We start from the raw sequence: 12,243 nt of genomic DNA, 5'->3' as shown, positions 1-12,243 counted from the left end.
GTCACAGCTGACTCCTGCTTTATCAAACACCTCAAATCTAAACATTAGCAAATCCTGCCAGCTCAAATTTAAATATACATCCTAAATCTTACTACCTCCTACAACCTTAGCTCTATCATCTTTATTCTGAATTGCTGTAATAGATTCCAAACTTTCTTGTTTCTATTACTCAGTATTTTCTAATATGCCACAGCTCAACTGATAGTCATTCAATAGATTCTTATATCCATGAAACCCAAGGCAATGATGAAGATCTACTTGATCTATTCTCTCCAACCACTATTATTTGTCCTGTTGTGGTCCCCATCCTCATCCTGCTCCAGCCACACTGGCCTCCATGCTGACTTTGTACACATTAGACACACCATGCTGTTTATGGACTTTGCATCTGTGATTTTCTTTGACCCAGAACTTTCTTCCTCCAAGCAAGTTCACAGCCTTGATGCCTTTACTCTTTCAGGCCTTTACTTAAATGTCATTTCCTAGTGATACTTACTATGAAACTGCCTGGTATATGGCAGACACTCAAATTTGATTACCAAATGCTCAGATGGGGGAGTATAGTATTTTACATAATCAAATAAATTTAAGGGCATTCTAATTTTACAGAAACAACTACCATATTCTTTCATGCAAGCTCTAGTAAGAAATATATAACCAATGTCAATTCTACTACTGAAGAAAATTCTCCTAGAATTGATATAATTGAGGATGTAGAACCTCAGTAATTTTGTTATTGGAGCTACAATTTTTGAGCCTTCTGTACATGAAGCACTGAGTTCTACAATTACATATATAATTTCTAAGTACAACTGCAAAATTTGTTGTTTACTATGAAAATCTACGTTTCATAGTAAAATGTGTAGGTATTTTAAGTTAATAGTTGTTGAAAGGTGGCAATGAGATCTGAACCTAGAAGTGTTGGCCATTAGGTTGATGTTTCACAGAAAAACTGCTAAGAGGGCTAGGTAAATATCATGGGATAGCAAAGTCACAGGATTGTGGAATAGTAGTAACTGAGCAGGTTTGTCACAAAATCTTAAGGTTCCATAGAAGTTTCAGAATTATTGCTATCAACAATTAAAAATGAAAATAGAGTGGTTGACAGAGTGCTATGTATCCTCAATAATAAAGGTAACTCCCTACCTAAAAAATTTGAGATAAGCTAGTATAATATCTAATTTAAAAGTAGTGTCTCTGGGGCCAAACTTGAATTTTCATTTTGGCTTTCTCATTACTTATTAGGTACGTGGCCATGAAAGTTGTTCAATTTTTCTGTGCCTCAGTCTCCACATCTATAAAGCTATGATGAGTACCTATCACATTGGGTTGCTGTGAGATCAAATAGGACACAGTGAGTGGTCAATAAATGCTAACTTATTATTAAAAAAGCTGCAGAAATAGCATTATAATAATATACTTTTCCAAAGTTAACTTCAAAAATATAAAAAGCCAAACTCTGAAACTCTTTACATTAGTAAATTTTAAGCATATTTTTTCAAGCAACAGAGTCCCTACCCCTCAATCCGCCATATGGGGTCGCATGTAGAACCTCAATACATAGACCATACAGACACTGCTCAGGTTCAAACAGAAGCAAGAGGCTTGGAGTACCACTTTGGCTTCCTTCTAACTACTACTTCCTTCCCCTAAGCCATTCTAAAAGCAGCTTACATAGCAAGTTTAGAATGCTGCACAGTGTTCCACTGTAGGAAATTAGTCTGTGCCTCATAGGACTTCTCTGAATCTTGAACAGTTCTTTCTTTACACCTCTAAGAGACTCAAAAGTTCTACAGGATAGAGGTTGCCACTGTCTGAATGAAATGTGAGTGAAGTATTCTTTTGCGAAAGATCCACCTTGTCCATGTTTCTAATTATTGATGCCCAAATATTCATACAATAATGATGTAAATATAAACCAAGTTCCCTTTAATGGTAAAACTAAATAATGCATTTCAAAATTCAGGGAAAAGGGATTATTGTTTTATTTCTAAGTGTCTTTGCAAACAAGTTTGCTATGAAAGTTGTACCAGAGCAGAAACTTACCTACAGAAGAGCTGGAAGGAGGATCCTGGCTGGTAGAAGGGAGGTCTGACTCATCAGATGCCTGAACAGGCTCTTCTTCCTGCTGGCTATCAATTTCTAGGCCTGCTTCTGAACTAATACTAAGAAAACAAAAATTGATTTAGAAAAATGTAAAACTGACTCTGAAAGTATCCTAATTGTTCCCAAACTCTTTGATATAGTTTATCACTTAACCCAGAGTTCTCCTTTAACTGAAAATTATACTCTGATAGTGACAAAAACACGTTTTTTTAAAGGAACAAGGAAAAAATAGCTCAAGTTGGGTTTGTCTCACTCCTTTCCTCATCAATGTTAGGTTTTATTTTTCCATTGTTTTGGTTGCCTTCTTTCCCTTTGACAAGGATACTCACATACTTGACACTCACAGTAAACAACTAGCTCAATGGCCATAATTTCATGTTTCTCTTTCCCACCAAAAAGGAACTAAGGAAGAAAGCTTGAGTCTGTTCCATTTTTAAAAAATCACCTGCAAACAATTTCCTGAGAGATACCACTGAGGAGGCTGAACATAAGTTGAGATCTGCTAGTGAAGTGTAAAGAGCACGGGCTGAAGGAGGCTGGTAGCTCACACCCTCAATCCCAGCTACATAAGAGCTGGGATCAGAAGGATTGTAGTTTTGAGATCAGCCTGGGCAAACAGTTCATGAGACCCCCATCTCCAAAAAAACCACAGCAAAATGGACTGGAGGTGTGGTGTCTGCTGTGTGAGCCTGAAGCCCTGAGTCCAAACTCCAGTCCCATCAGAGCTGAAGTCAGGATTTCAATTCTTCTCTGAGTTGGCTACCAGGAGTATAGACTACTTATTTTAACATGTTCTAACCTTTATTATTTGTATAGTGGCAAGTAATACTTTCCAGGGACATTGTGTGGGTTAAAAATAAGACATGTAAGTGACCTGCATACATGGTATACAACTAATGGCAGCTGGTTATTTTCAGCAGGGTCTATAAACTCCCCCAAATTAAGTACCACTGTGTTAGAGAACAACAGACATGCTTTTTACCTCATATACTATTAGACCTGTCCTATATAAAATGCTGCTAAATAAAACAAAGTCCTTGAGCGCTTCCTAGGACATCTGGGTTCTACTTCTAGCTATGTTTCTGATGATGAAGCAGTCCAACCTTTTCATGCTATAAAGACTTAGCTTCAGTTTGAAAGTCAGTATTTCCAAAACCACTATCCAGTGGCTCCTTCAATTAAATCCCATCTCCTCCTTTGGATTAAAAAAAATATTGTCATGAAATACATCTTTTGCTAAGCTTTCTTTATAACTGATGTGCTAAAAGCCAGTATTTCAGACATCAAAGTCTAAATGCCCATAAGTAAAGAGTAAGGATTGTTTGAGAACCATCTACTAAATGGAAAGTGAGTCATTTCATAATATTCCTAACTTTTCAGAAAGACTTCTTTCTTGGGGAGAAGTTTAAGCAGCTATGTTAATGGAAGGTTTCCAGTACTTTTAAAGAAATACTTTGATCTGGAATACATCATACAATTCTCAGGGACGTAATAGTTTTTAACATTATTTGTCTTCTCTAATATTCTCTAAGTTCTAAAATATATTGTTACATGCAAAAGTCTCTCAAAATATAGCTTGGTTTACTATTTTAGTAGGATGCTACTGAAAACAGAGCACATCAGGTTGCTTCCTGGCTAAAAGAAAATAAATGTAAAAATCTACTGAATCTATACAAAGCAAAAACTACAAAGTAAATTTTTACCCTTCAGATTCTGCCTCCACAAATACTTCATCTCCGTCATCACCTGTTGCTGTTTCATTTGTTGTGGATAAAGTGCTAGTGGATGTTGTCACCATGGGAACAGACTGAGAGGCGTGCTCTGAAGCATCATTGGTGGTACTCTCAGTAAATACAGTCACTTTAAAAAGAAAAATTAAAACCTTAGCTTTGGGGTTTATAAATTTTTACCCAGAATATGCTTCAGAGATTTCCATGCTACACAAATCTACTAATCTGTCTTTGATTCATACCTGGGGCTGCTACTTGTAGAGGAGTAGTAGGAACACTTCGGCCACCAGACTCTTCTTCATGAGCTAGGAAAAGGGGTGTTTCATACATTCCTAAACCTAAAGACAATTCTGAGTATTAATGACCAAAAGAATACTGAATTGCCAATATTCCCGATATCTGAAAGAAGAAACATTAACTGGCAGAGAGGCACAACTTTGTTGAAGCCCACAACCATTCCGCCAAGCCAAAATTGACTTCTCAAAATTTTAAATGCAATTCAAAGACATCCTTTAAACTCCCTATCACTAAAGCACCCTTAATCAGTTAAAATGTCTTTAATAATTACATTCCTTTTTATTAGCATATGTAAGTGTACAAAAGTCTTGTTCTTAAGTTTTAAGCAAGCTAATTAAATTTTTTTTTTTTTTTTGCAGTACTGGGGTTTGAACTCAGAGCCTACACCTTGAGCTACTCCACCAGCCTGGTTTTGTGATGGATTTTTTTTGAGATAGGTTCTTGCAAACTATTTGCCCATGCTGGCTTTGAACTGTGATCCTCCTGATCTCTGCCTCCTGAGTAGGTAGGATTACAGAGGTGAGCCCATTTTTGAGTATTCAACTATGAACTAGTACTGTGTTAGAATCTACTCCCCACCAAAACTGCAGGATATTAATTATTATCCTCGTACTTGCTAATGAAATGGAAGTTCAAGGAGGTTAATTAAATTTCTCCAAAGGATACAAAGCTAGCAAGGAAGTACCATTCTAATTTAAGCCTAGATTTGATTTCCAACTCTAGGAAATTATTCTAACTTACGAAGCAGCAGAAAATTAAAATTCATATGACGTCAAATCAGAATTTCCTATTGGTAGATGCTCCCACGTTAAGAGTTGACATCCTAGGCTGGCAGTGGCTCAAGTGGTAGAGTGCCTGCCTATCAAGTGTGTGAGGCCCCGAGTCAAACATCAGTGTACTGTGATATTTATGAGGGAGGACTGCAGTTTAATCTCTTGTCCTGGGCTTCTCATATAAAATGCTAGAAAGCTTTCTAGAAACAGAGTGGATCATAGGGATTCCAACTATGGACGAAAAGGTAATCAATTCCTTAAATAGCATAATTGGTATGTCGTAACTAACTACTCCTCTTAATTGTGAGGTTATTTTATTTCACATATTTTGAACTTTATTTTTAAAAGTAGTGTTACTGGGAAAAATCTAATTTAGTCATTCATTTTACTGGGAATGTTACAAATATCAAACTATAAACAGAAAACGGGGTACACTACTTTCGATGACAATGAAATGGTTGGTAGTACACCTCTGCATATTTATTGATTTAACACAGATGCCTGAACACTTACTACAAGTGTAACACTGCTCTAGGAGCCAAAAAAGATAATACAAAACCACTCCTTATTAAAGGAAACCGGAACTTTGTTGGAAAGATAACATTTATATGTATGGCAATGTTTAATAAGTGGTACGTATATAACTTTCTCTATAATATATGAGTTATTTAGGGATCAACTACACACACACACACACACACACACACACACACACACACACACACACACACACACACACTTACTTCTATTTTACATCACCTGAAATAACTTACTACCAAATACACACAAATCCAAGACAGCTCAGGGTATATTTAAGTATTTACCTCCTTGAGAAGCAAGTTGGCCAAGATCCGAGTGACTAGAACTTGTTTGTGGCATATCTTCAGGTGGCCCAAACCGGAATCTAGGAACACCAACAACCTGTGGGGAACTAAATGGACAAATATTAAGATGAAATGTCAAGTTATATGCTAAATCAGTAAGAAACATTGCTGATAATGGGCTTCTTACTAATAAAAACATCAATTGTAAAATATAGTATAATATGAATAACCTATGTTCATAGATTATATAACTTTCAGCTCCCCTGAACCACACTCACTTTTCTGAATCTGTTAGATACCCCCAGATAGATAAATATTCAAAGCAACACATAACAAATAGAGTGTTAGTAGAATAAGGTCATAAGGCAAAATTTTATCTTATTTTTCACTGTATTGTCACAGAAAAATCAGGTTCCCTCTCTGGCCTATTAGGAAATCACAAGTTGGCTTCCAAGAACTGGAAAAATCCTAGTATTAGAGGGCTAGATATCTGCCTTCTCCCTTGCCCATAATCCAGGATGTAAAACTCAGCATTATTTCTTTCTTTGCCCACTCCTTACTCTCTTCCTTAGCTAGTCAGCTATTAAGTTTATAAATCATACCTCTGCAATCTCTTGAAACTATTTTTGTTTCCATTTCAATAGTCTGAGTTAAAGCTTCTCTCCCTTAATATAGGCTTTGAAACTTGTCCCCATACAGTTACCATACTCTTATGAAAGAATCTCGAGCTCTTCTGAGCTATGCCTCAAATTTCTTCACTGTCTGACCCCATCTCAAGTAGCTTTCTGGTATCTAAAAAAAAAATCTCTGAACCTGTTCACAAGAGGTTCATGTGTCTATGTCTTTGTGCCTAATGTGGTAATGTTCAGGGTGGTGGAGGTTTAAAAGACGAAACTTGGTCAGAGTTCTTTGGGGTGATGCCCTAGGAAGGGATTAAGAATTTTCAAGGGAACCACACTTAGTTCTCACCAGAAGGTTGTTATTTTCCAAGATGATGGATAGCTGAAGGCCCCTGGCACCCTGGGCTCCATGATTTCAGAAGAATACTTCAGATTTGTGATAGCAAGGATCAGGTAACTTGTCTTTTTTTTCCCAACTAAGATACTGCCAATACATAGGGTGCACATAAAGTACAAAGACTGACCTGTAAATTTGCTTCTTATAGCATATAACACCCCTAGAAACCCGGCTGCTGTGGTTTGGCAGCAGGAGTTACCAACTGGAAAGCTGTTCTTTCTGCTTTTTTTTCTCCTTGTTTTCAAAAAAGCAACAGAGAGAATTGCAGAATGAGTTTTGCAAGTATCTACATCTTCCTGGACTCACCAATTCATGGACACAGAACCTCAGACTGCTGCCTGCCTAAGCCTTCCTGGAGCTGCACTGAGTGAAACTGCAGCTCTGCCAGGTGAGTGCCACACGTCATCTGCTCTGGAGGGAAAAACTGAAACTATTTCCTCTAAATTCAGGAACAAGACAAAGGTGTCCACTCTTATTCAACACAGTCTTGGAATTTCTAGCCAGAGAAATAAGACACGAAGAAATAAAAGGAATATAAAGGAAAGGAAGAAGTCAAACTATCCCTGTTTGCAGATGACATGATCTTATTCCTAAAAACCCAAAAAATTCTACCAAAAACTCTTAGACACCATAAACAGGTTCAGCAAAGTTGCAGGATACAAAATCAGTTTACAAATACCAGTGCCCTTTCTGTATCCCAACTCACTTTTCTGAATCTGTTAGATACCCCCAGATAGATAAATATTCAAAGCAACACATAACAAATAGAGAAAGAATATAGGAAAATAATTCCATTTATAATAGCCTTAAAAAAAATACAAACCTAGGAATAAACTTAGAGGATGCGAAAGACCACTATAAGGGAAACTATAAACCACTGAAGAAAGAAATGGAAGAAGACTACAGAAGATGGATTGGTAGAATCAATATTGTGAAAATGGCTACATTAACAAAAGCAATCTACATGTTCAATGCAATTCTCATCAAAATTCCAATGACATTCATCACAGAAACTGAAAAATCTACCCTAAAATTCATTTGGAAGTAGAAAAGATCACGAATAGCAAAGGCAATACTGACCAAAAATAGCAATGCGGAGGTATCACGATACCAGACTTCAAACTATACTACAGAGCTATAGCAATAAAAACAGCATGGTACTAGCACAAAAGCAGATATGAAGACCAGAGGAACAGAAAACCCAGATATGAATACACACAGCTATGCCCACCTGATTGTGACAAAGGTGTCAAAAACATACAATGGAGAAAAGACAGCCTCTTCAACAAATGTTGCTGGGAAAACTGGCTATCTGCCTACAGAAGACTGAAACTAGATCCATGTTTGTCACCCTGTACAAGAATCAACTCAAAGTGATTAATGCCTTAATGTGAGACATGAAACTTTGAAGCTAGTGCAGGAAAGAGCAAGGAATATAATGGAATATAAGCACAGGCAATGTATTCCTAAATAGAACTCAAAAGGCTCGGAGACTAAGAGAGGATTGACAAATGGGACTATATGAAATTAAAAACCTTGTGTACAACAAAAGAAATGGTGCCTAAATTGAAGAGGCTGCTCACAGAATATGAGAAAATCTGTGCCAGCTATACATTTGACAAGGGATTCAAAACCAGAATACATAGGGAGCTCAAAAAAGTAAATTCTCAAGAAATCAATGACCCAATTTATTCATTAGAAATGGGCAAATGAACTGAACAGAGCTTTTTCAAAGGAAGCAGTCCAAATGGCTAAAAAACACAAAAAGAAATGCTCAACATCTCTGGTCATAAAGGAAATGCAAATCAAAACCACACTAAGATTCTACCTTATTCCAATTAGAGTAGCTCCCATCTAGAACACAAACAACAACAAATATTGGTGAGGATGAAGGGAAAAAGGAATCCTCATACACTGCTGGTGGGAATATAAGCTAGTACATCCGCTATGGAAAACAGTATGAACTCTCCTTAAAAAACTAAAAATAGTACTAAATGATCCAGCAATCCCACTCCTAGGGATACACCCAAAGGAATATAAATCAGGTTACAATAAAGGTACCTACACATGCATGTATTGCAGATTATAGCTAAGGTATGGAAACAGCCAAGATGCCCCACTACTGATGAATGGGTTAAGAAAATGTGATTATTTACATACAATGGAATTTTACTCAGCTTCAAAGAAGAATGAAATTTTGTTGTTTGCAGGTAAATGGATGGAATTGGAGAACATCATTATAAGTGAAGTTAGCAAGGCTCAGAAGGCCAAAATCCACGTTTCTCTTACATGGGGAATACAGATCTAATACAAATACGGTAATATTATGAAAACAGGTCATGCTAACGTGAGGCCATACACAGGGGTCGGGGGTGTGTAAAAGAAGGAAGTTAAGAAGGTGAACATGGTTGATGTACTCTCTATGCAAGAATGAATATAGAATTTTTAAATCTGTTGAAGCCACAGTAGAGAGGGGATTAAGGTAGAAAGAAGAAAGATGAAGCAGATGAACCAATTCAGGTTATAATAATATACATATATATACACACACACGTCACAAGGGGACTCTATGTGTAGCTATCTTAAACAAACAAAAATGTCACATTTTTTTTTTTCATGTACAAAGTCAGAGAACAGGAGGGCAGAGCAGGTCCTGCCTGGAGGCTCTGGTGCCAGTGGAAGGGAGAAGAGATGGGGAAAGGGGATGGGAGGGTGAATGCTGTGCAAATATTGTGTGCACATGTATGTAAATGCAAAAATACATGTTGGAACTGTTCCAGGAATGGTGGGAGAGAGGGCTGGAGGAGAATGACAGAGGGGTGAATTCAACTACCATATACTGGATAGACTGTAGGAAATTTGTAGATTCTACAATGTACCCCACCCAGCACTATAAAAACAAGCTTGGACGCTCCCTGGTCTCTCCAGCTTTCTGACTGGTGGTGTAACCTTTCTCACAAGGGTTCCAACCACTGCAATGCCATCTGCTATAAGGTCCCCATCTTGAACTGATAGAACCATGTCCTTGAATTTGCAGAACTGTGAGTTCAATTAACCTTTTTTCTCTATAAATTACCCAGCCTCAGGTATTTTGATAAAGTAATAGAAAGTTGACTGAAACAAGGTGTCATTCTACTTTTTCAGTCTTTCTTTTGTTAGCTAATCAGATGACACCTCATTGTTTGAAATAAGGTGAAGCTGAATTTATTGCTTTTTATAATAAGGGAAACTATACTGTTCAGGTACATTCTCTCCAACAGGACTGCTATTGGGATACAAGGTTTGTAAGGAACAGATTCAGGGATTGGTAATTTTAGAGGCTTAGGAGTTTAACAGCTGCAGAAGCACATTTGTCACATTTATTTGAGTGAGAATGCCATAGTCACTGGTTGGCAGGCAGACATCTGTTTATTGGAATGAGTGTACTCCTGAGTTTAGATTTTCAGAGGGAGGAGCTGACATTTTTGGTCAACATGCAAAAACTAGATTTATTGAAGCAAAATGAAAGTATACCCTAAAAGAAGATTGGGGGTTGACAGCTTGATCAAGTAGTCCAGAACCTACAACTGGTTCTAATTGTCTCATGTTACTGTATCTATAGAAGATATATATCTCTAAGCTTGTGGAAACTTTAAAATTTTTTTTGCCTTTTCAAGTGCTGGGGATCAAACTCAGGGCCTAGCATACATGAGGCAAATGCTTTTCCACTGAGCTACATTCTTAATTTCAAACATTTTTAGTTCTGATCTTTAAGTATATCTTATTATGCAGCTAGTGCTTCAGCCACAATTGAAGGTAGACAGAACTCTCCTACTCCTTTACCAGGAATGCTGTAGCACAACAGCTAACAATAGGTTCTATAGGGACACTGTCTAGTCCAAAACAAAAACTGCTACTTCCACTTCCAGGCTATCTGATTTCTGTGCTTCATTCAGTATGCTTACAACTAGCGGCCATCCTCATAGTTATGAGGCCTAAATAAATCAACACATGGAAATGCTAAATATGTTAGCAATTCTAAGGCTCAATTCGATGTGGTCCCTAATTAAGTCTTCTCAGATTCTTTCCTCTAACTGTTGGAATAATTACTTCATTTGAATTTAAAAACCCTAATGCTTATGCCTCTATTTCCTTTTAAATTGTTTAGGTTATAGTTAGTTGCTCTGCTCCTATAGTTATCTTTCAGAATAACACAATAATACTATCACTGTAACTACTGCCACATCCACCAATGCCTACACAGCATTTATTACTTGTAAGGTAATATTTAAACGAATAAACAAACTAGTTCATTTAATTCCTACAACTTATGAATAGGAATTATTGTATTCTTATTCTCATTTTTAAAATAAGACTATTCCAGAGAAGATGAAGCAGTAGAGCTAGTTTTCAACAGGTATTCTAACTGCAAACATCATTCTTTTAACAACTGCTAAACTTTTTTTTAATTTAAAACCCTTATAGACGCAAATGTTTTTCATTTTCCCAAACACAAGTGCTGATGAGTACACAGTAGAGAACTCAGCACATAACAAATCAAATAATAAGCAAATGAACAGGGAAACAGAAAGAAATTGATTAATCACGAAATATGCTTCTCTTTCATCAACTTACTGAATAGCTTCAGCAAATCCATCAGTCCGATGTGGCACAACAAGAGTTGGAGTACTTGGAACTGTTCTATCTTCGTCATCAAAAAAATGCTGCTGCTGAAGCAAAGACAGAAAATCAGAGTCAACAGGCACAACAGCAAGCACATGAGCTATTCACACAGTTTACACGATGGGAAGATACTTACCATGCCACCTATTCCTGGAGTCAACTGAAGCCCACGTCCTACAGATTGCCTCCTAGTCATCTGAATCCTCTACATTTAAAAAAAGAAATTGTATTTGTTTTGAGGAATTAGGCAAAAAAACAAACACCCAACAGCAATAAATATAGCTTATCAATCTGGCAATAAAACAGCTTATGTTAGCAGTTTTGTAGTCATCAAGATAATTTCTCAAAAACTGCTAGATTCTTGTATTAAAAAAAAACCAGTGACTTTTTTGTGATGGTACTGGGGATTGAACTTGGCAAGTGCTCTATCACTTTAGTCATGCCCCCAGTTTTTTTGCTTTTAGTTTGTTTTTCAGATAGGTCTCCTGCTAACTGCCTGGGCTTGCCTCAGATCACAATCCTACCTCAATCCCCCAAGTAGCTGGGACTGCAGGTGTGTACCACCATTCCTGGTTTGTATTTCAGACAGTCTTGCTAATTTTTGCCTAAGCTGACCTCAAACCATGATCCTCCTGTTTCTATCTCCTGAGTAACTGGGCTGCAAGAATATATCGGCATGCCTGACGCACAAGTTTTAAGTTATACTAATGAATAAAAATATTTTATTAACCAAGCAGGTGCCAGTGGCTCATGTCTGTAATTCTAGCTACTTGGGAGGCTATGGTTGGGAAATCACTATTGACCCCATTTCAAATAATAGCCTGGCATGGTGGA

General features: G+C 37.2%; 1 protein-coding gene across 3 annotated transcripts in view; it reads right to left on the bottom strand.

The window, feature by feature from the left end:
* Positions 1 to 12,243, bottom strand: part of Tpr (translocated promoter region, nuclear basket protein) — a 63,293-nt gene that overhangs the window by 1,235 nt on the left and 49,815 nt on the right. For 2 of the 3 annotated variants that reach the window (XM_074047239.1, XM_020161856.2), the window contains exons 45-50: positions 11,546 to 11,614; positions 11,362 to 11,456; positions 5,731 to 5,837; positions 4,079 to 4,174; positions 3,810 to 3,966; positions 2,047 to 2,165 (exon numbers count right to left, since the gene is read on the bottom strand). In XM_074047239.1, the coding sequence (XP_073903340.1) occupies positions 2,047 to 2,165; positions 3,810 to 3,966; positions 4,079 to 4,174; positions 5,731 to 5,837; positions 11,362 to 11,456; positions 11,546 to 11,614 (643 nt within the window). The remainder of the gene's footprint in view (positions 1 to 2,046; positions 2,166 to 3,809; positions 3,967 to 4,078; positions 4,175 to 5,730; positions 5,838 to 11,361; positions 11,457 to 11,545; positions 11,615 to 12,243) is intronic. The other variant, XM_074047238.1, reaches the window with a different exon arrangement.

Source organism: Castor canadensis, chromosome 11, assembly GCF_047511655.1.
Source record: "Castor canadensis chromosome 11, mCasCan1.hap1v2, whole genome shotgun sequence".
In the NCBI taxonomy this organism is placed as follows: domain Eukaryota; kingdom Metazoa; phylum Chordata; class Mammalia; order Rodentia; family Castoridae; genus Castor; species Castor canadensis.
This window is presented reverse-complemented; position numbering and strand designations above follow the sequence as displayed.